Genomic DNA, 25,562 nt, shown 5'->3' on the forward strand with positions numbered 1-25,562 from the left:
TTGTACCTCAGATCTTATTCCTGGTTCATAGAAAAACCTTATCTGCAGGTTTTTAATATTATTTAAAAATGAAGGCAGCTCACCACATTTGGGAATAAAGGAGGCTTGAAATAATGTGGGAAAGTGAAGGCAATACAGCAATGAGTGTCTTCATTAGAGGGGTCCCCTGCAGAAGAACTGGATGCCATATTTGATCCTAGCAGGGTTTGCACTCCCATGCAATGATCAGCCTAGGATAACTCCTTGAACCAGAGATGCAGAATGCTATTTTGAGGGACAGAGGCTTAAGTCTAGCATGAAGGAGGATGCTTTTTTTTTTTTCACCAGATGCTTCTTACACCTTTTTATTTAGTGAAACTGAAGAGTTGAAAATCCATCCAAGCCTGTTTCTTTTGCTCTTAATCCTGGGAAGACTGTATCCATCTCCAATGGATGGCTCTCACTCAGCGCTCAGCACAGCACCGTTTATCCCCTTTGTTATAAGGTAAGGTGATTTTGTAGTGGTTTCTAATGTGATGGGAGTTCTTTCTTGAATCTTCAGAATTTTTTAAATAAAATGCCTTTTTAAGCTTGTCTTCAGATTTAGTCCTTAAAGGAATTGCTAGTTGTACTTTTCTATATTATTATTGTCTTGGAGAATTAGAAAGAATATTGACTTATGTAAATCATTGTATGACTTGTTTGAAAATCTTCATCTGCAAATGCTGTGTGGCATCACTGCTGCCACTGAGAGGGTAGATTAAAACTTATGACCTTGACAGATTTTAGCAATACAAGATTTGCTATGCAAGTTTCTGATGGGTTTTTTCAGTCCTTCAGAATGATTGTTTGCGACATATAAATGCAATGTTTAATATATAGATTTGCAGGTGTGTGTATCTCTTTCCATATCCATCCATGAATATATGTAGGTAGATAAAGGTATGGATCTGTCCTTTATCTAATGTGTTTCTAAGATGACTTTTCAAATATTTATACAGTGTAACTTTCATTTATATGGTGGTTACAAGAAGATATTCAGCAGATGTTTTGCTACTCTGTATGCCTCATGTTTGGGATTAGGAGCCTCATGAGGGAGTCAAAGCTGTGGTGGGTAGGGAGAAATGAGCATCACCCATATTTGAGAGGAAGTCCTGCTATCTCTGTGAAAGCTTCAGTGCAGTAGACACTTCCATGCTTAATCTTGCTCGTCTGGTAGTGAAACAAGACAAGGTTGTTATTCTAAGATCTTTCAATTTCTTTTAAACTACTGTTTGTTAGAAAATAGCATCTCTGTCTGTCTTGTTTTCACAGCAGATGTGATGTATCTCTTGCCTTTTATGATTTTTTTATGAATTTTCAAGAATAAATACTAATTGCAATTGCTTCTGAAAGGAAAAAAACCTGTAGTAGGAGTTTTTAAATACACTGTATTTAACAATAAAATGTTTGGCTTTCTGCCATATCTGAATCCTAAAAGCTTTTTGGAGAAATGTTTAAAACTATTTGTTACATCAGTAATTGGCTCTGTTTTGATGCCTTTTTTAATGCACTGGAGAATGCTTGTTTTGGTTTTTTTTAAATGCAGGTTTTCAGCATAATTTTGCTTATTGCCAATAGATTAAGTTTTTATAAGCTTTTGGTTACAGCTTTTTAGTTTTGTCTTTATTTCTGTTATGACCACTACTTTTTGCAAGGTACATACACCAGCAGAATGACAGTGACCTAGCTTATTATCTTAAGGTTATTTAAATTCATTCAGAAGATGTGGGGGGAGAACCCTAATAAAATCTTTAAACGAAGAACCTGAAATATTTAAGAGACCCGTACTGTTGGACGTACTTTCCTTTAAATATATTCCTAAAGAGGAATGATTGCAGAAAATGCAATTTTCTGCATTTCCTTTCCATTGATTTTGGTAGTAAATGCTGGGGATGTAGCTGTAAAAGTAGCATAAAATTACTGTGACAAAAAGTTGTAGGTGGATGTACAGATGTGCATTTTCTGTCTCATTACTTAGCAAAGTATTGAAATTTTTATGGTTGCCTGGGGACAATACCAAGGATTCTGCAGAGGTAAATGTATTGATGATACAGCTCAGTGTGTTGTTGCTGGCTGTATTTCTGTCTGCAATTCTTACACCCTTGTTCTTTGAATGCTATGGGTGTTTTCTGTTCATTCTGACTGCATTTGTTGGAATATGCAGGGATGCTTTATCTTGGTAAAACAAATACATTGCTATTTTCCCTTTTATTTCCCTATTTTTCATTATGCGGTAGCAAATGAACAAAAATAAAATTGTTTCCTATTAATTTGGTTGTTCTTCAGAAGGTGGTAATGAAGTAACCTATTACAGAGGATCAGAGGGTCTGGTGCCAAAGGCCCCATGTACCAAGTCATTGAATTGTGTATGTCAACTCTTCCTTTGAATTGCTCAGTGCAATGTTGTGTTCTATAGCATCTGCATATACATATAATTACATGGTAGTCCAATGCAATGATTACACGTGATTGCCATGCCATACCATGCCTTACCATGAGATTTCTGTTTAGGATGGTGTACCAGTTAATGCAATGATAACACGTGAGATTTCTGTTTAGGATGGTGTACCAGTGTTAGGGAGGGATGCAGTGATGTGGTGAGGACAGAGGAAAGGTGAATGTGACCCATCCATGGCCTTAATTACCCCTTCCAGGGCTGAGCCTGCAGGGAAGTGACATTGACTTGTTGCACTGAGATGAACAGAATATTGTGTTTGCAAGCAAGTGAGCACTTCTGTGAGCAAAACTGGGTTGAGCAGAAAGAATTCAAGTTGGGCTTTTGAAGAGTTTCTCTTAAGCTCGAGTGGAATTTTCCATCTAGTGGGAGTAGAGCTGTGGTTGCTCTGACCGTGCCGAGATGAATTGCACAATATGAGCAGGATTAAATGCTGCAAGGACAAATCTCAGTCTCTGTGCACATAGTTGTTACTCCCTGTTGAACTAGGGCATTTGATTACCTATCTGAAGTTCTATTAAGCTATTTTTCCCCCTGCAGATGTTTTATTTGGAAGGGAACTCTTTGATTCACAACTTATTACCTCACTTTTTATTTTTTTTTTAAAGAGCTAGATAGGTCTGTTTTAATGGTTACTTTCTAAGATGAAAGAATGTACAGCATGTTTTTGATTAACAAGGGAGGTAATCGGGAGGTAATGTTTTAAGTATGAAACAAAAACATAACCTCCCTTTTGCCTCCCTCTCCCTTTTTCAAAGACCTGTAATCTCTTCAGAATGATCTAGAATTGAGTTACCTTATGTCCTCTTGTACCATGGCACTGACAGAGTGTTTGTTTATTGTTAAATGTTCTGGGCTGAATGCTCTGAAGGAGTAAAATGGGTATTGCTTTATTAACTTGAATACTTTTTCACTGCTTGAAGTCTAGCTCTATTTAAGAGTGTGACTTCTTAATCTTTTAGAAAGTTTTTTTTTAAATTAGCTTTAAAATGTCAAACAGTATAAGGTTTTAAAACCTTGTTGCATGTATGTGCCTTGGCTTCCCCTTGACAAAACTTAATTCTTCATGAAATTTCCTCTTTAAAACTTCAGCAAATAGGCAAATTTCAAAGCAGTGCTGCTTCTAGGTGTATTATGTTGCAAGAAATGTGAACATCTTCCCATGAAATTAACAATTAGGAAATAGACACTGTTTTCTAGGGCAGAATTTTGTAATCTATAATGCGTCTTCATGCAAAATGGAGGAGCTAAATTCCCAAGGGCCCTGATGCTGTTTCCAGTCAGGGACCTGGGTGGGTGGCAGAGGGAAGCACTTTACAGCTGTCCTCTTTCCCCTTCTACCCTTCTCCATCCACCATTCTGGACTGACAGGGTTTTGGTTTTGCATTTGAGAGCTTGTTGTTGCTGTACATGGATAATCACTGTGACTGTTAGTTAATGATGGACACTAAGATGCAAGGAAAACAAAACTGTGTGTGGTGTGGAAGAATTTTCTGCAGGATGGGGCACTGTCATTTTTTAATTTAAAAAATTTTAAAAACCCTGTAGCTATTCCTAACAGACTGTTTAGGGAAGGAGAGAGAAAATTCTTATAATCTCTGAGTTTTGGAAATAGATTGTTCTGGGTTTATTTTAGCTTCCTAGCAAGCAGAGCAGCTGACCATGAATTCTGAGGCTCTCTGTGAGTTTGTTGTGTCTTACTATTTCATAAATGTGAGAGAGCTCACTTCTTAAGGCAAAGGACTCAGATGTAGTAGTATTAATATTGCAGAAGAAGTTTTTACCAATCAGAAATGGTATTTGCAACCTACTTGCATGTAGGTTGCTCATTTGAGAAAGTTCCTCCTTGTTGACTTGTGCTTATAAGTTTGGTTGCTCTGTATTGTGTTTGATTATGTTAAATTATACCCAGTCTGTCAGGCTACGGTTCCACTGTAGCCCTGTGACAAAGTCTGTATGGGCTTAATAGGAAAAGAAGCGCAAGAAACAGGCAATTGGTGAAGTTCTAGTAACAAGATATCCTCAATTTGTTTGAGAAGAGCTTGGAAATAATTCATATATAGATATATTTCAGAAGCTGAAATTGCTGTTTATGTAAGTTTAAATACAGATTCACTGGTGTTTGTTTTGTTTCACACATGTACACTTACGTGATGTGTGTGAGTTTAGTGTATCATCCCATATCTCACTTGAAAGCAGCCATCTGATTTTCTGTAGGCTGAGCACTGGTATCTTTTGGTAAGTGGCCAAACAAGGTAGATGACTGTGCTAACTAAATGTGCTTCCTCTGCCTTTCTCCTCTTTTCCCTGTATTTTAGTGTGGCATGGCAGCACTAGAAGAATTAATATCAAAACTTCCCTGCCTTCAACTGTCATTTATCTAAGACTGGGAATCTTACCAGGGGTCTGATAAGAAAAGAGCTTTTGTGGGAATGTCTTTTTGTATTAGATTAAAATATATAATAAGCTGTTTGTTGCAGCCTTATTGTATTAAAATAGCTCCTTTTGATTACAGTTGTTTATAAAAGTATCTCCCTGGCTTCCCTTTTCAGTGGCACATCTTCTCAGTCTTTGGTCTCTGGTTTTTTAATTTGTTTTGGGGTTTTTTTAGTTCCTAATGTTTGTTTAGTATAACTGCTCAGCATTGTAACTGTCTCCAAATACTGCATTATATGGAATCCCTGTGAGACTGGCAGCAGGCTCTGACTCATTGGAATGCCCTGTCCTCTTTGAGGAAGCTCATGGGGCTGGCCAATCATTGCAAGATGAAGACAGATATCCTTTTTATTATGGGCAAGGCTGGTATAGATATTTGAAAAAAAAGAAGCAATGTATACCCCTAAAGCATACATTTTCTTTTATATTTTTATTATATTAAATCTCTTGCTTGACATCTAAAGTGGAAATTTTGCATAGCTGGGGGAGGAGGAGGGAAGGACAGGAATTCATTTCCCCACTGAGCTTATCACTAATGAATTGGGACTGTGGGAAAATGGGAAGTCTCCCATTTAGTCTGTTGTCTGTGCAATCCTGATTGCATAGTGATTAATACTGATCTGTAAAAATATTTATGAGTCACTGTAAATATTAATAAGATGAGTTTCAATCTTTTTTGTCCTTTTAGCAATTTTAAATAATGAATTATAAACAGGCTGTAATTTTTCCCAATTTGGTTAAGTTCAAATTGTAATGCTAGGGAAGAGTGTAAAGGGCTTGATTGGCAGTGGGCTGCTCAAGACCTTCTGATCCACTAAAACTCTTTATTCATCTTGTACGTTCTTTACTGTATTCCTGTCTTTCCTTTGAAACTGTAGACAGATGTGTCATATCCAAGTGGTGCTGATGGGAAAGAACAGCCCTAGGGTATTTGTTATTAATTTCTCACTCCAGTTTTCACTGTGCTCATCAGTCATTGGCAGATTGTCTGAAGCAGTTTAGGAAATATGCACAAACTGCAGGGAGCTGTCAGATTCATGGGAAATAAAGGGTGACACCTAACACAGAGACATTCATGAGTACTGAGAGTAACTTTTTCCAGTGTTGCAGACTCCTGAAGAGGACCAGTGGCTGGGATCCTGGGTTAAAATTTGATGTATGTTGAATTTGATGTATACTTACTTGAAACATGATCCAGTAAAAAATATGAACTGTCAACATATGATTGGTAAAGTAATTTTATTATTCATTTCTATACTTAAAATTAACCAACAGGTACTCTGCTGGTCAAGATAACTATCCAAAAAATAACATTTAGCTTATTCTGGAAAAGTATTTAGAGGAAGAAATATGAAAATGGAGAGAAATAACAGATTAACTCTCTAGACAATGATATGGGAAACCAAGTATAATGATATTTTAAAAAGCCAATATTTTAAAAGAACAGTTTGAGTCAATACTGGGAAGGCTTTTTAGTAATGGGCTAGATACCTTTGGTGGGATGGCTGAAAGGAAAGTATCTTTGAGAACCCAGATCCTTTGGATGTTTTCATGGGTCTGATGGTACATTTTTTAAATTGCACATGTTGCAGTTTTGCTTACAGTTATCTGAAGCTTTGAAAATCATCGCAGGGTGCTGAGACTTGATTTTTCCATTCAACTTCCCTTTCACAGAGTTCAAAATAATGACAGAGTTGCTAGGAACGAAAGTAGTCTTTGTTTTGGTTTTTCCCCAGCTGTTTAGATAGTAAGTGGTATGTTTTTGTTTCTGTTTTTCTGCAGTTTTGAAAAATCATGGTAACTATTCACAAATTAACAAAGTAGAAATATGATTGTGAATGAAATCGTATTTTTCATGATCTTGCGTTAAGAATAGTTGTTTTTTCTCTAGAATGCTGTGAACCAAAATGGAGGCTCTACCCTCATGTAACTTCAATGGTAGTTAAATAAACCTAGAAGCTTCCTACCTCGACAAACTCTTTGGAATTTCTTGATGGTGTTTCAAGAACAGATGCCGTTTAAATTGTGTCAACATGTTCTATAGGAAATCTCCATTTGACAAGAACATATTTCTGTTTCTCTGAAGTTTATACACAGTATTAGTAATAGTTTTCATAGACTCAGATGTGAGAGATCCTAGGTGTTTTGGCTTGCTGAACCACAACAATTCAAGTTTCTGATGTTGTTTCAGCTTGGTATCAGTTGGCCAGTTGTTTACATTAACCTGGACCTTGGTGACAAGAAGAGAGAAATGTCTATAATTTTTCCTTAGAAAGCCCTTGGAAACATATGGAGAAACAGCTCCTGGCAGAGCTTGTGGACAGCTTCCACAAATAAAAGCCTGTGTACTTTGCCTGCATACCTTCTGCAGTATTTATGGCTACTCTGCTTCATTAAATGCTTGTGTGGAAAATACTGCCCTTACAAAAACATAGGATTTTATCTTAATAGCCCAAGTTGGAAGAATAAAATACTTAACACAATGTATAAAGAGACTAGAAGTTTGGGCAACCATTAACTTCACTTGAAAGGAAATAGATAAGAATTTAGAGGATTAGTACTGCATAAATAACATGAAATTAAATTTGGCTTGTTTCTGTCCATGGTTTTTGTTCAAACACTTTCTGAGCTACATTTATGTGTTGATTGTAGATCTAAAACCTCCAGCAAACTGTTGGTAGTTTAGTAATATTTTCCTACTCTTCAGGTAAATAATGAGAAGCTATATAAAGTTGCAGGTTTTTCTGTTTTTTTGTTGGGTTTTTTTAAATCTTATTTTTTGTTCTTTAAGATTATCTTCAGGCCAATTACAGTACAGGTTTCCACAGAGAAATAAGTTTTTTTAATTAAATGCTTTGGATACTTTAAGTGCTAAGAAACATGAAAAAACAAAGTGGAAAATTATTGTGTTTCCTTAAAATAAAAATGCATACAAGGAAATCAATAAATTAAGAAAAGAAGCTGTAGGTACATGTGTAGGAACTTATCATTGGTATTGCAGGAAACCTTACTCTCCCAGTAACAAATAGGTACTGTCCTGCTGATTGATCTACAGTAAGAAGTCCAAGTTGCTTAATTGTGTGGAAGCATGAGTGTTGTTTTTAATTCTATTTTTGGACCTCACTTAGCTTGGGGACCTGTTACACTGCATTTGAAGTTGCTAAAGGTATTCCTTTTGGAGATAAATTGAAGGGGGAAAACTGAACTAGTATATAATCATGAGGAATACATACAATGCTCTTGAATCTTAATAACCAACTTGTAATAGGAGCTGAATATGTTGCTAAATACTTTTCTCTCTGGGTTTTGACCACCATCCATGTTTTCCCGTGCTCTAATTTCTTGTTTTTTTCAATTCTTGCTTTGGAACTGATGACATAGCTTGGACTGTATAGCTGCATCATGGAGGAAAGGCAGATTCTCCTCATACTATCTACCCTGTTTGTACAGAACCAGACAGAAGATTTACCTCAATTTTTTTTTCTTAGAGTGAATTTGTTAGGACCTTGCAGCACAACTAGCTTGAGGATTTAAAGAGTACCATGTATATGATTTTTGTTATTTATATTTTTCAATCACTTTTATCTTTTAAAAGCCATGGTGGCTGTTAAAATGCTTTAACCTGCAGGCAGAGGTGGTTGGTTTGAATTCCAAAGCCTTTCCTGCCTCATGCTGCATGCTTCTCCCATACTCTTGGTGATGGTGGTAGGATACTTGGTTTGACTTAGAAGCTGCAGAACATTCACTGTTTCATTAATTAGCAATGACTTTGTTATTAATGCACAGATTGTGTGACAACAGCCAGTAAAACCTGGAATTAGACAGTTGTCTCCTTGTTAGTCCTTTTCACAACTGTAGGAATTATTTAATATGATGAACATATTTTCAGCAACAGGTATAATTTTTCTAATTAATTCTACTCATTTGTTTCTGTGACCTTTATCTAAAAGGTAATCCTTATTTGCGTTGTTAATTTGGGTAATATGAAGTCTGTTGAGGGGGACAAATAAGAAAGGGTGGAAAATAAGGACATAGGAAACACCTGCAGGTTTGTTTTTTCTTTTGGTTTTTTTTTTCTTTTTTTTTTTCCTGAAAGAAGCTTAAGATATTATTATTTACAGCTAGTTTTCTGTTGTTTGTAGCCAGAGTAATAAATTAGATACTTTGATGTGTGCAGAGGAGTATGGAATCTTTGTGCCTTATGAGAGCTGGTCATAAATCACATCAGTTGGGAGGGTGGTTCAGGATCTGAGTGTTGAAGCTGGAACGGAGCAGTGGAAATGCATTGAATTGAATCTACGGTTACATGGAGCGAAACCTTCTCAGATTTATTGACTTTTTGTTCTTGATCACGGACTGTTTCAAGTAAACATGTTTACATCCAGTTCCTCATGCACCTAGATAAACAGTACTGGGTTCAAGGTGAAATACTACAGTTGTTAATAGCCCTCAGGATTGAATAGAAGTATATCACATGAGGATTTTGCAAGTTTTGTTCTCATTGCTGCCTTGAAGTGTAATAAAATTAGACTGGCATAATGTATGTTTTGACATTTGACAACGTTTTAGATAATTCCTAGATTTTAAAGTCTACTTATATCAGATGCATGTAAAGGTAGTGTCACATACTTGTAACACTTGGCCTCCACCACCCCCAAGCACCTTTAAAATCAAAGGAGATGCCGCAGTTTTAAATGCAGCTTTGCACACACATGCATGCTGTCCAAATGGATGCAAGGCTTCATTGCTGATACTTCCTGCAGAGAGGATGAGCCTGCAGCAGATTTGTGTTGTGTTGTTGCCAGTTGAAGCTGAGTCTGGATGGTGAAGTACAACGATTGGAGGTACTTTTGTGCCAGTACCCCCACAAGGCAACTACTGTCTCATAAATGAGACTCATCTCAGGGATAGCAGTGTGCTAAACTGCTGCAGGAGGAGTAACCTGGATGGTTTCATAGCCTTAGAATGCTTCCTTCTTAAGCTGCTGGGTTTTGCTGCTGATAAAAACTTAAGTTACTGTGATTGCCAGAATTGTGCAACAATATTTCTTGATGCAGTTTGTGAGATTGCTTCCCGTAATGGTTGCTAAATTCAAGATAAAATAATTTTTTAACAATACAGGTAGGAGACTCAGTGTTAAAGTGTATGGTTTAGAGCTTGGTATAACAATGAGCAAAAAATTGCTAGATTTGGTTAGAATGTTATTTTTCTGTTGCTCAGTTGTTTTATTTGCATTCACTCTTTCTATCCCTTTTTTATAATTGATCCTGTTTACTTTTATTTACAGGTGAGAGGTTAAATGTGAGTGGGATCCAGTAAAAATTAAAACTCTCTGTTCTAGGGTGCTGCTAAAGGATGGAAAAACTAGTGTAGGTTTTGACATTCTTCTGGCAAACTTCTTGCATGATTCAGGAAGGAAGCCAAGTGCCTTCAAAACATGAGAGGTGCACACCTAAGTGCCTTCAGGGTATGCAGAAGTTCAGGGATAGGTCACTAGTGGTGACTTGGCATGACATCTGACACATGCATGTGAAAAAAGGAGTATTTTGGAAATATTATCAGTGCTGTTTCTTGCTGGGGGTGGGGATTGGAAACAATTGATTTTCTTTGAGTGATAGATTTATAAACAAATGAATATTTTAAATAAATGAGTAGAAGCAGTAGGAATCTTAACCCCTCTCAGATTTGTTGATGTGAAATACCTTCCATGTAGTCTCATACATGTTCTTATAAAGCAGATGCTTTATTGTTGCTAAACTTTTGTGATGCTTTTGTTTCTTAGTATGGACTTCATAGGCCTGCTGTTCTCAGGGTTCCCACTAAGGTGTGAGTCCCTGCACCCTGTGTGGCACCCTGGAGTGTGAGAAGTGTGCATGAATGTACAGCAGCTGTGTAGGACAGTGGCAGGCTGGTGGCTGGCTTGCCCTTTGGGCAGGTAGGAGCTGTGGGATTGCATTTCTTTCAGGCACAGAAGGTTGCAGAGCTGGGTCCATGGCATCCTGGGGGAGTTCTCCATGACTGGGCACCTGTGTGGTTACTCTGCAGGAGGACTTCAGGCAGCTGAGAAAATTTTGCTGTAACGTGAAACTATTTTCTTCTTTCTAAATATAGAGGAGTCAGTTCTATTTTCATTATAAATTTGATAAAATAATAGAGTGGAACAAAATTTGGCATATAGGCGTATAAAATACTGTATCTCCATATAGGTAGGTGTATGTGTTATGATGTTTTTACAAGAAAAAAAAGTTAGACAGGTTATTTAAAAATGTGTAGTAATTCATTGCATTGTGTTTGAGAAAAAAACCCCTCTTGAAGCATGTAGTGTTAGAAAGTAGCCTTGCACAAGTTAGAGGAAGTCCTGGAATTTTACCCATTTTCCACTCCTCCTGTGAAAACATGTCAAATTCCTTGGGATCTGTAAAAGGTCATAAACAAAATTAAGAAAATGTGGTTCAGCAGAGCTGAATTAATGGTTGCAGACAATCACTTCTTCGGTTTCAGTTTACTGTGAAGTAGAATTAAAATGTTTTTGTTATTTAAAGAAAAGGAAGCTCTTTTAGGAATAGCCAAACCAAATTTCTTCTTGCACCTTGTCAGTATAGGATTGAAGCTTGTCCCTGTGGCAGAGCTGCTGAATGGGACTGTTCTCCTTTAGCATCCTGTTGTGAAGGATGGCCAGTCTGTGAAAAGGAAATGTAAAGATGGTCTTTGTAAAATTCACAATAGAACATACAACCTTATTTGCAAGGCTGAAAACTGCCTCAAAAACCTGTTATTCTGGGGGTAGTTTCTCTCTCTAGATCCTCTGAAGGAGATTTGTAGATCTTTCAGGCATGCCATGGCATAATGTTTCTATTTCAGTTAAGACTGTTTAGTTTCTTAGTCTTCAAAATCCTCTTAATTTGGTTGCTGGTTCAAGATGGAATCTGTTCTCTGTATGTATTCTTGTATTTGAACTAAAGTAAACTACTACTTTGACTATTGATTTAAATCTGATACAGATATTTGAAAATTTAGGATATAATTTAACTTCATTTAATTTTTAAATATGTAGATATGACACTGCAGGGGTTTTTGGTTTTCTTTTCAGCAGAGGTCAAAATAATTTTGGCAGGGGATAAGCTAATCTACATGGGATTGTGTAAGCTGAAAAGACATAGGAAGCATTTAAGGAAAGGGATGAGAGTATTGGAGTAGGGAAGGCCATCTCTCGAGTCATCACAATCATCTGGGAAGTAGCAGAGCATAACTTCAGCCATACTTCATTTTTCATCACCTAAGACATTTGGCCTTTCATGTCTAAACCTTATAGGTAGTTTTCTCTGTGTGGCTCAATTGTACCTGCATTACCAAAATTGGCACATGCAAGAATTGCTGGCTTTGAAAGACTTAGCCTACTTAGCTGATGAAGGACTCCTACTCATGTCAATTCAGTATACATGCTACTGAAGTAGTGTATGACTGGTTAATCTGTTATTGTTACTCATTCTCTGTGTATTTTCATAAACCTACAGCCAGTCATCAAAACCATAATAGCACTAAAAAATAAAAGATTCTTTTGAGCATTTGCTTCGTATACAGTCTTGCATCTTAGCAGTTAATTTTAAATAAAAAGTACTTTTCTTTTAAATACTAATTATAAAAAAGGGAAATTATTTTCCAATGTGTTTTTTTATTTCATCCCTTTAAATGCATTCTAAAAACCAGTGGGACATTTGGCCTAAAATTCAGTAGACGCTATGTTGTGTTCTCATGGAAATATCTGATAAACAACATGGAGCTAACAGTTTAAGTCAAACTCATAATACATTTGAATGTGATTATTAAGTAACATAAACATTCAGAAAGCTGCTACAGGACTATATACTTACCTGTTTAAAGCATAATTGCATTTTTTCCTTTTTCTTTTCCTTTATGTAAACACCAGAACTTGTGAATGACAGCAAATCCTCTGGCATAGCTCTGGTATGACTTACCTTTCACTACTGAAAAGGCTGTATATTGGATTTGTGAGAAATATATTTTAGTTTCATTGCACTATCCTTTGTCTTGTTGTAGGCAGCCCAGGGGCTTGCTGGATGACACATGACAGGTGGCTGTGCTTTTTGCAGGTGTGGGCACTCCCCCATGTACCGCTGCCGGGAGATGTCGGGCCGGGCCCTGGTTCCCTTCGTTATGGCCAACGAGGTTCCGCACACGCTGCTGGCCCTGCTGCGGGGGCTCCCGGACTCTGCTGCCCGTGGCATGCGGCAGAACAGTGTTCATGGAACCCTTCTGCAAGTGAGCTTGGGGGGCTTGTTTTGCATCGATTTGTTTTTGTTGTGTGGGGGGGTTTAAATTTTGTTTTTACTGTAGGGGTGTTTAAGAGAGTTTTTGGTCATACTCGACAGCCAGATAACATACCATGAGTTGTGCTTAACATTCACACGTTGTCAAAACATACATGAAGACTGCTTTTGTGTTTATTCTGTCAGATGATAAATGTGGAATGCACAATTCAGCTGTCATTTGAAGGCAGTAAGCTGTAAGTAGTAACATTTGCATTTCATATAATGTTTCATCTCCAGAGATTAAAGTGCTTTAAGAGCAAATATTCCTATCTGAACATATTTACAGAGAGATTTGTGTGACTTGCCCAAAATGACTGAGCAAATCTGAGGCAAAGCTGAACTCCATGCACCAAGAGCATCGTATATATATTCAGACTTGCTACTGACCCACATAATTATTTATTACTTAATTTGCTTTTCTTGCTATACCAACAGCTTCCTGTCAGTGTGCCATACAAGTTGTGATAAGCTTTATACTGTTGTCTTCTGGAAACATGCTGGAGAACAGCTCACTTATCAGAAATTTCTTCAGTCTCCATCTGTCATTCCCCTGGTTTATGGCAGTCAGTTCACTGTGTTTCATTTTTAAGCTATCATGGTAATAAGTTACTGATTTTTATTGCCCGTTTTTCACAAGGAACCCTCCAACAAAGCCATATTGTACACGATCAGCTCTGTTGGTCTGAGTTGGCAAACTTTCTAGGGACATGTTCCCACTGTAAGCTGTGCGCTGGGGTGTGTATGGTTGTTTTGATTTGGTTTTTAGTTGTATCTTTTCAGGCACATTATTTCCCTTTAAAATCAAGACTTTCAGGAAATCTAGGAAATGAGTGAAGTCCCTCTAGGGCTTTTAATGTCAACTTTACCTATAAAGGGTTTCAGGCAGTTAAATCTGGATTTGAATGATGGTTGGTCACAGTAGAGGGTTGTGCAGGGTATAGGATGGGCTCCTGCTCTGGAAGGCAGTGGATGCACTGGGATACATGCTTGGGATACATGCTGTGTCTGTGTGGGAAGGGGGAGATTGCCACCCTCACAGTTAGCTGGCAGCCCTGCTGTGTCACAGCTCCTGAAGTGTAAGGAAGAGAGGGATGTTCTAACAGTGAGAATGAAATGCTTGCTCAGTCCAAAATGATTACAACTCTGCTCATGAGGGTGTGGACTGGCAGTAGTGTATAGCGTTAATTGCCTTCTTTTCAGTTACCTGGAAAAAAATATAATATAATATAATATAAAAAAATAAAAAATAATAATAATGGAGGGTGGATATGAAAGAGCCCAAAAGATGATGTAGTTTTTTAATACTCTATTGCTAACATGATCTTATGCATAGGTATAGGGATCTTTCCACACCTGTGAGGTGGGAGATAGTCCCAGAGCTTTAACCTGATTTTTCATCGGTTTTGAGCAGCTACTAGGAGCTGCTACTTCAATTTGTATTGTGCAAGGAGAGACCATGGTGTCAGAGAATGATATTCTTCCAAAAAATGTCAGTTGTACCATAACAGTTCAGTGGTTTGGTTTCTCACATTTGTCTTGGGATTTGCTGTTATCACTTATGAATCAAGGGTACTCAAAATCTTTATTTAATGCTTAATTTAATTTAGTGTATGGCTGACATGTATGGCAACTCTCTGTTGCTAATTTAAAATAAGAAAACATTCAAAATAAATACTTTCGGGTGGTAAAGATGTGCAAAAAATGGAGGCAAGTCAGTCGTGTTTGTTGTAGCTCCAAATTACCAATACAAGGTAGTTCAGCCTGTAGTTAGCTTGCACGTCTGGTAGGCAGTACAAAGAGGAAAGTATTGTGACTTTTTAGGGGTTGCTGGATGCTTGGTTTCAGTTTTCTTTTTATTGGTGTTAATTGTGACTTGAAAATCTGGTGGTAAGGCTTATTGAAATGTAGAAATATGTTATGGGGACTATTGGTTAAAGCACTATTTCTCAGTAGGCTTTCTTGAAGAGATGATCTGGCAGTGTTCAAAATTGTTTGCACTGCTTTTCCATGACACAGTGGAGGATTTATCATCCTCCTTGATATAAAACCAAGACTAAAATCTCTACTGAAAAGAGCAAGTCCATACAAAACTCAACAGAATACATTTTCCAGCAATACAAGGCAAATACCTTATGAAAATGGAATTGATTAATTTGATTTGTTCAGTCACATGAGAAGCTACTAGGTTCATTGCTTGAGTTTTTTATTCCAGTGTTCATATACTGTCAAGTTCTGAAAAGGAAGGCTGGAATGATTCAGAATTAGTTGGCAGTGCCAGATGTTGTAAATTGTGAAGGTATATTTCAGTTATGTTTCAGAGTTATGTAATTTATAGAAAGATCATTCAAAAACAGTTCAGCATGTAGTGCTTGTCCAGACATGGCTTGGTTTTCAAAATGCCGAGATCGCCAAGAAGCACTTTTTGACAGTGGATGTAGATGTGTTGTGTTTAACTTAAGACCTCTGCATTATGTGAAAACATGTCTCTTTCTCCATAGTGTTGTAACTGTGGCTCGATTTGCATAGGAATATGGATGTCCATGAGGATAAAATGTTACACTTCACAGGTTTACAGAATAATTATTTTCAAGAATTATGTGAGAGGGGTGCTGCTGTTCTGTAACACTTGAGGAGGTGATTATATTCTTAATGTCCATGAGGATAAAATGTTACTCTTCACAGGTTTTACAGAATAATTATTTTCAAGACTTATGTGAGAGGGGTGCTGCTGTTCTGTAACACTTGAGGAGGTGATTATATTCTTCAACAAGCAGTTCTGCATCATTAGCAAATGCACTGACTTGAATAAGGCAACCAAAAAATCTTTTCGATGTTTAATGTTTCCTTTATGAGTACAATTTCTGCTTTGCTCCATAAACCAAATTGGCATGGGTTGGGGGAAGGAAATAATGTTTCTAATTCACAAGAAAATGCAGAGATTTTGTACTAACTTTCTTGAATAATGAAAGATTTCTGGCTTGTTTTCTTTTTAAGATACAGGCTATTTAGCTGATCAGCTGAAAGGAGGAGCTCATCCAGAGCTTTATGTAGGGACTTCTGGAAGAGTATCAAAATTTGACTAGGGAAGCCTTTATGTTTATGAATCTTTGACTTGTAGCAGTTGCCAAGGAACTTACAAATATTTGGGACGTTTGTGAGGTTTCCTTATCAGAGGATCAGATGTTCTTTTGACCTTCTGCCTCTTTTGGATTGGCATTTCTGCAGTATATATTCCGTCTTTCCAGAAAAATTGAGAAATTCAGAATGAGCTAGGCAAGGCTGCCTTTTACTTTCACATCCTCAATCAGACATTCCTTGGGTGTGATTGAGTTCCAAAAGAGCTCCTCTCCTTGTTTCCTCTGTTGCTTTTATCAGGGCGTTGTCATCAGTGCTCTCTGGAGGCCTCTGGGTTGCTTACACGGAGCTGTGTTGGTCACCCAGCAGCTGCCAGCGTGGATGAAGCCCCCCATGAGGAGCAGGGCCTGGTGACACAAGGCTCTTTCCAGCTGTCTGTAGAAGCCCTTGTCCACTTGTTCTGCCTGGTTTGGCAGCTTGTAGCAGACATCCCCTGCAGTGTCACCCACACTTCAGTTCTTAGCTGTAAGCTCCCAGCTGGCTTATCATCTACCCCCAGGCAAGAAGCTCTGTGCATTCCAGTTGTTCTGCCACAGAGAGGTCAACCCCCATCTTCTCATTTTCCCTACCTGTCCTTCCTAAAGGACCTGTATCCCTCCATTGCATTACCCCAAACATGTCAGCTATTGTATCTTGCCTCTGTGATCCCAGCAAGATCACAGACTGCAGCTGCACATGGACCTTTTAATTCCTCTAATTCTTTAAACCCTTCCTTTGAGTGCTTCAAAGTGAAGAAAAGTTACAGGGACATTATAAAGATTTGTCCAGAAAACAAGGCAACACCTTTAATTCATCTGCTTGTGGGTTATTTGTGATGATTAAAAAACCCTCCCAAATGCATAAACTTTCAGATTGGTTTGCCAGGGAAAGCAGATGTTAGACTTTAGCTTTTGTTTTTATCTTGAGAGAATCAGTTAACATGATTGATGCTGGATTTCAAAGCCTGTGTGATGTTCATAGATGGAGAATCCGGTTGTTTTTAGTACAGTGGAATCGCAATAGTATGACTGGAGATTTCAGTCACAGTTCTGCACTCATTGGTTTCCAGAAATCTTTTTCACATTTCTATACTGGAAAAATCTGTAGTCCAATGAGAGTGTATATACCCTTACATGCTGTTCATATCAAGAAGATCCATTGGGCAGCTGCCATTAATCATGAGCAGATGTAATTGCTGTTAAGGTTTATTTGTTTTTCAAATGAATGAATCTGCACATCAATTGACTCATTATCTTGTGTTTTATCAGTTTGATCTTCACATTCACTTTGGCAAGCCTACAGTTACATATTTTCAGAGCACAGGGGATTAGGTCAATGAAAGTTATTAAAAGAGACATTGTATTTTCATTAACTTGTCTGTGCCTTGTTCTGAAATGTTGAAGGTGCTGTCTTACTTTCTACATGCAGACAGTGTCTAGTTTGAGATGGGATACAAACCAGTACAAAAAAGTTTGCTTCTCTTATTTGGCCATTCTATTTGAAGAGCTTTTTGCATTCTCTTTGGTGTTTTTTAAGCATGGATTAGGAGGAAGGGAAATTCAGTGACTTCTCCCTGATCACTTGCTGCTTATATATGGAGGGTACTACATGTCTGTGTGCCTCCATTTGCTGGCTCCACCAGGAGATGGATTGCGTGGTCCAAAATAAAGCTTTTGATAGAAATTCCCAGCTGCACATATCATTAAAGAACAGTTTCTGTCTTGGATCTGCTTTGGTCATGATGAGTATTTTCATTTTTGGTGGTACTTTGTACAAGCAATCAAACAACTACATACAATAAAATTAAAAAAAAAACCCAATCCTCTGCTGGTCTGGCATGTTCTTGCAGGTGCATTCTTCCTGTTGTGACTGGTTTTGGTCACTGCTGTAACTCAGAAGTCACAGAAATTCTGCTTGCTCTGCTGGGGTCTCTAGGAACATTTGTGTCTGTCCCCCATCTTCTCATCTGAGGCCTGGCTGGTAGCTTCTCTTCTTCTCTTTACTGCCATCTTCCCACTTATTCCTGTTACTTTTTCACTCCTACTGATTTATCCTGAGATTTGTTCCCCGAGCATATGCCAATGTTTTGCATTGTGAGAGAAAAACTGTATTCCTTCTCTCTGGGGATCTGTTCCTAAAGACATACAAAATATAACTGGCAGATGAAATTTGTTTTGCTTTGATGCAGGGTTAAAACTTCATGGAGATAAATATGGAAAATCACTTACTTAATGTTGCTTTTAGTTTCAGCAATCAGCAGTCATTTGCTCTTCACAAATTGTTATGCTTAATATTCAAACTTTCTCCAAACTTAATTTTTATCCACAAAATTCTCTGGTATTAGAGCAGCCAGCTGGTTCAAACAATTGTGTTTTTGTGTGGGGTTGATTTTTCCTTATTTGTTTGTTTCTTGTGATCACTAATTCAAACAGTTCTGTTAGGCACATGAATGCAATGTCTCGTGCAAGGAATGCTGTTTTGAGATTTTGAATCTTTTTTGTTTAGTTTTTGAAACAAGCAACACTTGCATCTCAGATCTGAAGAACAGAATGAGTCACATTGACTCAGTTGCATGTGACAGAAATTAGACTTATAGGGATATTGGGCTTCATAACTCTTTATATTATTTAACATTCATTGTAAAAATTAAACTTCCTACTGACTTCATTGGCTCAAGAAATTAGCACTTACTTCTTAGGGAATAGCAGCATGTTATACAACTAGACCCATCTCTCTGAAAATTCTTTAAAATCCAAAGAATCCTAGAGCCGTTGTATTAAAAGATAATGATATGATTAAAACACTTTCATGGTTGCATAGTAGGTTTTTCTGTACATGACTTTTATCGTAGAATAATGGAATTGTTTGGATTGGAAGAGACTTTAAAGATCAGGTTCCAACCCCCCAGCCCTGGGTAGGGACACCTTCTCCTATACCACATTGCTCAGACCCATCTAGCCTGGCCTTGAATACTATGAAGGTCATGTACTATTTATTTTTTAAAAATATGTCTGGAGTTTATTGAATACATCAAGGTTTGTGCAATGGTAGAACTTTAAATCATGTGTATCAACTCTTTGGATATGCTGAATCTTTAAATCTTAATGGAGAGTTGGAAGAAGGGATTCAAAGATGAAATAATTGATATGAAGGATGGTTGGAGACCGCATTAGAGCAGCAAGAAAATCAGGACAAGAACACAACCTTGTAACAGCCATACTGGGTCATGTAAAGGTTTGTCTGAGTCAGGGTGCTCCCTCTAGCAAGGACTGATAGCACAAGTCTAGGAAAAGAGTAAGGCAGATAAAGCAGCTGGAGAAACATCTGCATGTGCTGTCAGCTTCCAGCACTTTTGTGCCAGATATGTATGGATGTGACTTTTTGGAAGATAAAAATTCAGTACATGGTTGAACTAATGAAAAGCAGCAATTCATGATGAAAATATCACTATGTTAGATAGTTTAATTATCTGGCGGAGTTGTATTAAGCCAGGTTGTTGTTGATGAAAGTAATGAAAGTAGAGTCTGCCTAATGAATGCAGATGTCTGTTTCCTTCCTTTGAGGAGGAGGATTTTAGCTGAAATGGCTCCAAAGGGAGGTCAAGCTTTAGGTATTTCAGATTGTGATCACCCTTGTGTTTTATGAGTTTAATACTTAAATACTTAATCAGAGGACTAAATGCAGTTTAAATAATTTGAAAGTAAAGCAGGGAAGAATAATGCATGAAGGAGAACTCACAAGTAGTCATTGAGCCTGCCTTTCATTGGACTGAATAGGTAATAAAACCCCACGGACTCCAGTTACTAGGGTGTGAGAATATGAGGAGACAAGTCAAATACATTTTGAAGGTTGTTCTTGGGTGCTGGTCCTTGTTGCTGGGTAAAAGAGAGCGGTGTACTATTTGTGAGTTTCACCTACAAATCCTTTATATGAATCCTTTAGCAGCAGTGTTTCAGTGACCATATTTTTTTCTTGTTTTGTTTTGAAGACAGAGGATCTGTAGATTCTGAGGGAATGAATGCGGAAGTAGTGTATTGTTTACTTGGCTTTATTCAGTAGCCTAGAAACATTGTCTATGGTGAATTACATTTTATTTGTCTTGGCAGTAAAGTTTGAAGTGTAGCAGTTCAATGTTGGCCTATAAAAACTCAATATAGTAAACAAACCTTACATTGTCTACTGATCAAAGAAATAAACCTGCTAAAATTAAATATTTTCCAGTGAAACTTCCTTTCAGCTGTTTCTTTTCTAACCTCAATTTTTAGTGTTCAAGATAAGCCTTACTTTTAAGATTAGTACAAACAGAAAAGAAATACTGGTGTCAAGTTGGAAACATCATTTATATGGAGCTGGCAGTAACAGAACAGTTGTCTCATTTCTTTATGTTGTAAATTTGTATTGACTGTTACATAAAGGTACACTGATATAAGAAGGCAGTGAGCATTTGAGAATGAGATTTGTATCTGTGAATGCAACAGAAATGCAGCTGAGTTCCAGGAATGGGAGGAGGCAGTCTCTGAAAGAGAGTAATTGATGAGATTTTGCCAGAGGTTTTCTTTCAGCTGTTTTTTGATTAAAAAAAACAAACTGAGAAAAGACACATAATCCAACTGATTGACTGGGCAGCCCTGCTAGTTGTACGTTGCTTTGAAGTTGCCTTAACTGTAATTAGTAATGCTCCCAAATATTGTCTCTGACTTCCTAAGACATGTCACCACTTTTCTAAAGGACATAGATGTACACAGCTCTTACAACTCTATTAGGTCTCTTCAGTTTCTCCAAAATTATTGTGTCCTTCCTACAGCAGCTAAGGATATGCAAAGATGTTGTTCTAAACCTTGTGGGGTCACTTCTTTCTAGTGAAAAAAAGAAAAAAGGCCTGGTTTAGTAGAGAATAAGCAACATTCATCAGTCAGTGGAAACAACTACTGTTTTGATTGAGAGGTAGCTGTAATAATGGTTACTCTGGGTTGTGCCAGGGAGAGCGTGTCAGTTGCTCTCTCTGTGCAGGGAGAGAGATGCCTTGATGGATGCACTGCTTCCCTCTCTCCCATACCCTAGGTTTTGACACTTGTTACTCTGATTATGGTAAGTGGTTGCTTTGCAAATGTTTTGGCCCTCCTGTTCTAGTGCACCTAGTTCCACTCCTTTATGAATAAAAGCTCCTGCAAGCTTGCTAGCAGAAGTTTTGGGTGCCTCTGTGTGTGTGGCCATTTGAGGTACCCTGTCTGGTGTTGAGTTACAGCCATCCATGTATCCATATGACCTGGCATCTCTAGTTGTTTTTCTGGATAATTGTGCAATGACTGAAAACGCTATCTGTGAATGTGGTTATATAAAACAACTTTGATTAGGTGTTAACAAAGAGAAATCCTCTTTATAGGTACAGTTTTCGCAGTGGATACATTATTTTGTCTTTAAATGATAGGTATGTGAAAAACAACTTTCAGCACAGTGTTTTACTTTTCATTACTGAAGTCTTCCTGAAGAGAGTTGAACTATTCTAGACGCTGGCTGAGTAATTTGATTTAGACCTCCCTGAACACAATTGAACTGTTGTGAAGTCTGAATTTTTAAGTGTTCCATTCTGTGCATATTTCTTGCACCTGTTTTGTATTATGAATCTTTAAGTATCCCTCATGATTAGTCAGGAAAGCAATCCTATCACTCTGTCACTGGCAGAGGATGTTTTTACAGTTGGGAAGGGAAAAGCTGAAACTTGTAAAGCTTACTGAAGATATAATATTCTCCTAGGTGGTGCAGTGGATTAATTTAGTACTCCATGGAGTTCATTTTTCATCTCCAAAAACATGTTTTCCATCCAACCCTCAGAGGATTTTTTTCCCTTCCTTTTGATCTAGGAACCATGTCTTTAAAAATTCCAGAGCCAAACAAAAGACAATCCTGAATACACTTTATGGATATACTTTTAAAAATACCCATCCATGATAAGTGCTGACTGCTTAAGGATGTATGTAAAATTCTTACCTACAGTGAGGCCTTTCTACTATATCCTGTGTTTTCAGAAGTTCAGGTTATAGAGAACTAGGGGAAAGTGTCTTCTGTGTTTTTTGGAAGCTCTCTCACCCTGTTTACAAAAGAGAAGAATCTTCTCCACAAACAGAAGAGAAAGCTGGGAAAATGGGCTTTCAAAAGAATGCTGGGTGGGAGAACCGAATGAAGATGGAAGCGTGTTTGTAAGTGGGTAACTACTCAGTAAGGACTTACCAATGTTGAAGATCAGGATGCAAGAATCTTGAATAGTGGAACAAAAAAATTGAAAGGAAGAAAGGAGGAAAAACGTGAAAATCTACAGAAGTGAGACAAAATAAAGCAAAATAAGACACTTTTCCATTGTATGAAAATAGATATCAAGAGTGTTAATGCATCAAATCACATAGTGTGCTTTCTCTGTCTTAACCAATTTAATGCATGTTAATTGCTTTGGCTTTTTAAAGTATTTGTATGTCACAGGCATTTCTTTCAGTAGTGTTTCTTACTACTGCTCTTTCTTGCCTTTATGTATTGAAGTATTTTTAAATACCAGCATTTTTGAAGTAGTTATTGTTGTGCTAAAATTTTCTAGGAATATTTTTTCACATGGCTGTTTAACTTAGTGTGGGTTTTTTTTTTACTGAGGCTCTAAATGGCTGAATCTGAACTTGAACATACTCTGTAGATGTGTTCCTCCAATGCTGTTTATGCATAGGCCAGAAAAGAGCAGTAAATGGATATCCAGGCGTAGGGAGGGTTGTGCAGACATTTCACAGACATAAAGAAAGTACATGGGACAAAGTTTATGTGGGTGTGTGATTAACAACGAGAAGCTGTGTTATGGTTGTACCTAGTAGTGGAGAGTTTGTTTGGAGGAGTAGGAGTGGTGCCTTCCTTGTAAGGATGTGTCTGCATGTTTTGCTTTTAGGTCAGGGGCAGTGTGAGGAGCAAAGCTCTGCTGAAACTCAGTTTGTTTTCCACTGTCTAATACAACATAATTCCAGGTCCGGGGCATTTCTGCTAAAACCCTCAACTAAAAGCCCATGACACTAAACTGGGAGGAGCTGTCAGCTCCCTTGAGGACAGAGAGGCCCTGCAGAGAGACCTCAGCAAATTAGAGAGATGGGCAGCCACCAACTCTGTGAAGTTTAATAGTGACAAGTGCCCAATTCTGCACTTGGGACAGGGCAGCCCTGGTTGTGTGTATAGAATGGGAAATAAGAAGTTGGAGAACAGCTCCTTGGAAAGGGACCTTGACTCATATTCCACTTGGTCAATGGCAAGTGGAATCTGAGTCAGCAGGGCCCTGGCAGCGAGGAGGGCCATCCCAGTCCTGGGGTGCATCAGGCACAGCATCACAGCCAGGCAAGGGAGGGGATTGTCCTGCTCTGCTCTGTGCTGGGACAGCCTCGCCTTGAGTGCTGGGGCACTTCTGGGTGACACAATGTAAGAAAGATATGAAACTCTAAGGGAGTGTCCAGAGGAGGTCCCTGAGGTTGATGAAGGGCCTTGAGGCATTACTGTAGGACACGAAACACCACAATGCGGGCTCGCTGTTGCTCCAAGGTAAAAAAGAGAGTTTATTTTCTGACTAACATTTATAGATTTCCAAAAGTGACAGTGGATTGATTGGAGGGTGCAAGTGCCACCTCTCCAATGACACTGGACAAACCAGCAATCTATCAAATATTTCCTCTTCTATAAAGGAATGCAAAATAATAAGTTATTTACATAAAGTGTGTGAGAGAGTTCATTACAAGAATGTAAACATTAGAAAGCTTAAAACATCTTAAAAAATCAGGGTGACATTGAGGGGAAGCCATATGAGAGTGGCTGAGATCACTTGGTCTATTCAGCCTGGGGAAGAGGAGACTGAGAGGCGACTTCATTGCAGTTACAGTTTCCTTGTGAGGGGAAGAGGAGGATCAGGTGTTGGCCTCTTTGCTTGTGTGACCAGGAATCAAGGAAACAGGATGAGGCTGAGTTGGGAGAGGTGTCAGGGAAACAGCAGAGAGTGTGGCCAGGCACTGGAACAGACTCCCCAGAGAATGGTCACAGCAGCAGCCTGACAGACTTCAGGAAGCATTTGGACAGTGCTCTCAAGCACATGGTGTGTGACTCTGGGGGATGGTCCTGTGCAAGGCCAGAAGGGATAGAATCCACATTACTAAGTTGTGTGATGGAAAATTATGGCTTCCAGTGGAGCTGCAGGCAGCTCTTGGAGTTGGTATACCCTGCAGAGCCTTCCTTAGGTGCTGGAAACAGTCTAGGTGTGGTCTAACTGCAGAAGAGAGCAAGGGGAGATGCTGAGAGGGTGAGGGCTGCTTCTAAATTTATCACCTGTCAAGATTCTTCCTTTTCTCTACTTCATAAAAGGTGCCAGTTGTCTTTGGATCATCAGAGTCTCCTTGATATTTGGGAGTGTGGAAACCTCCCCCACAGCTTCAAGCAACCAAAGAATTAATAAGGCTTCTGAAGGAATGATAAGCAGCAAGTGCTTCTATTTGCCCTCCCTAGTTGCTTGTGCCTCTGTTATCTGTACCCTCTTTCCTCTGGCACCCTCAGTATCAACTCTCTCCCACCAGCTCTGGTTTCACATGTTTGCTCCTTTTTTTCTCTGTTTTGGACCTCATCCTCTTAGAGAATAGCTGCTGTTGTGGTATTTTGTTGCTTATTGCACTGGGGTAATTACCATGCTGTCAGAAATGCAGGCCAAATGTATCTTTATATTGATTTTATTCAGAAGGGTAAACTTCAGATTCAGTGCATCTTCACATCTGCAATGAATGTCTCAATCTCAATTTGGCAGGTAACCTCTGCAGATTGTAATTGTTCATTCTGGCCTGTTTTTATTCTGAAAAATAAGCAATAGTTATTAATTTTTTCCCCTCAAATACAGAAGTATTTTCAAAGCTGCAGAAAGGTCTTTGTGACAGAGATATATTTTGGGAAAACTTTACATCTTGAAAATTTGATTCATCCTTTTTTGGTGCAAATGTATCGACAACATTAAGCCTTCCTTTTCACTTTGAGAAATCACTCATGAATTCAACACTAAAACATCCGACATAACTGGAAGATATCGAGCATTTATAGTTCATACAGAGTTTTATTTGAGTATAGTTGAATTCTCTTAACACCTTTTCTTCCTTTCACCAGTCCAAATGCATGCATTTGTTTAGCATTATAATACTAAATTTATAGTCTTAAAA

At 38.2% G+C, this 25,562-nt stretch overlaps 1 protein-coding gene across 4 annotated transcripts in view; it reads left to right on the top strand.

Annotated features, from left to right (window-relative positions):
* The window catches only part of THADA (THADA armadillo repeat containing), a 150,919-nt gene that overhangs the window by 50,148 nt on the left and 75,209 nt on the right, over positions 1 to 25,562 (top strand). For 3 of the 4 annotated variants that reach the window (XM_039698016.1, XM_039698017.1, XM_039698018.1), the window contains exons 27-28: positions 353 to 484; positions 13,024 to 13,192. In XM_039698016.1, the coding sequence (XP_039553950.1) occupies positions 353 to 484; positions 13,024 to 13,192 (301 nt within the window). The remainder of the gene's footprint in view (positions 1 to 352; positions 485 to 13,023; positions 13,193 to 25,562) is intronic. The other variant, XR_005626409.1, reaches the window with a different exon arrangement.

The sequence above is a fragment of the Passer montanus genome, unplaced genomic scaffold (assembly GCF_014805655.1).
Source record: "Passer montanus isolate IOZ18808 unplaced genomic scaffold, ASM1480565v1 scaffold12, whole genome shotgun sequence".
NCBI lineage: Eukaryota > Metazoa > Chordata > Aves > Passeriformes > Passeridae > Passer > Passer montanus.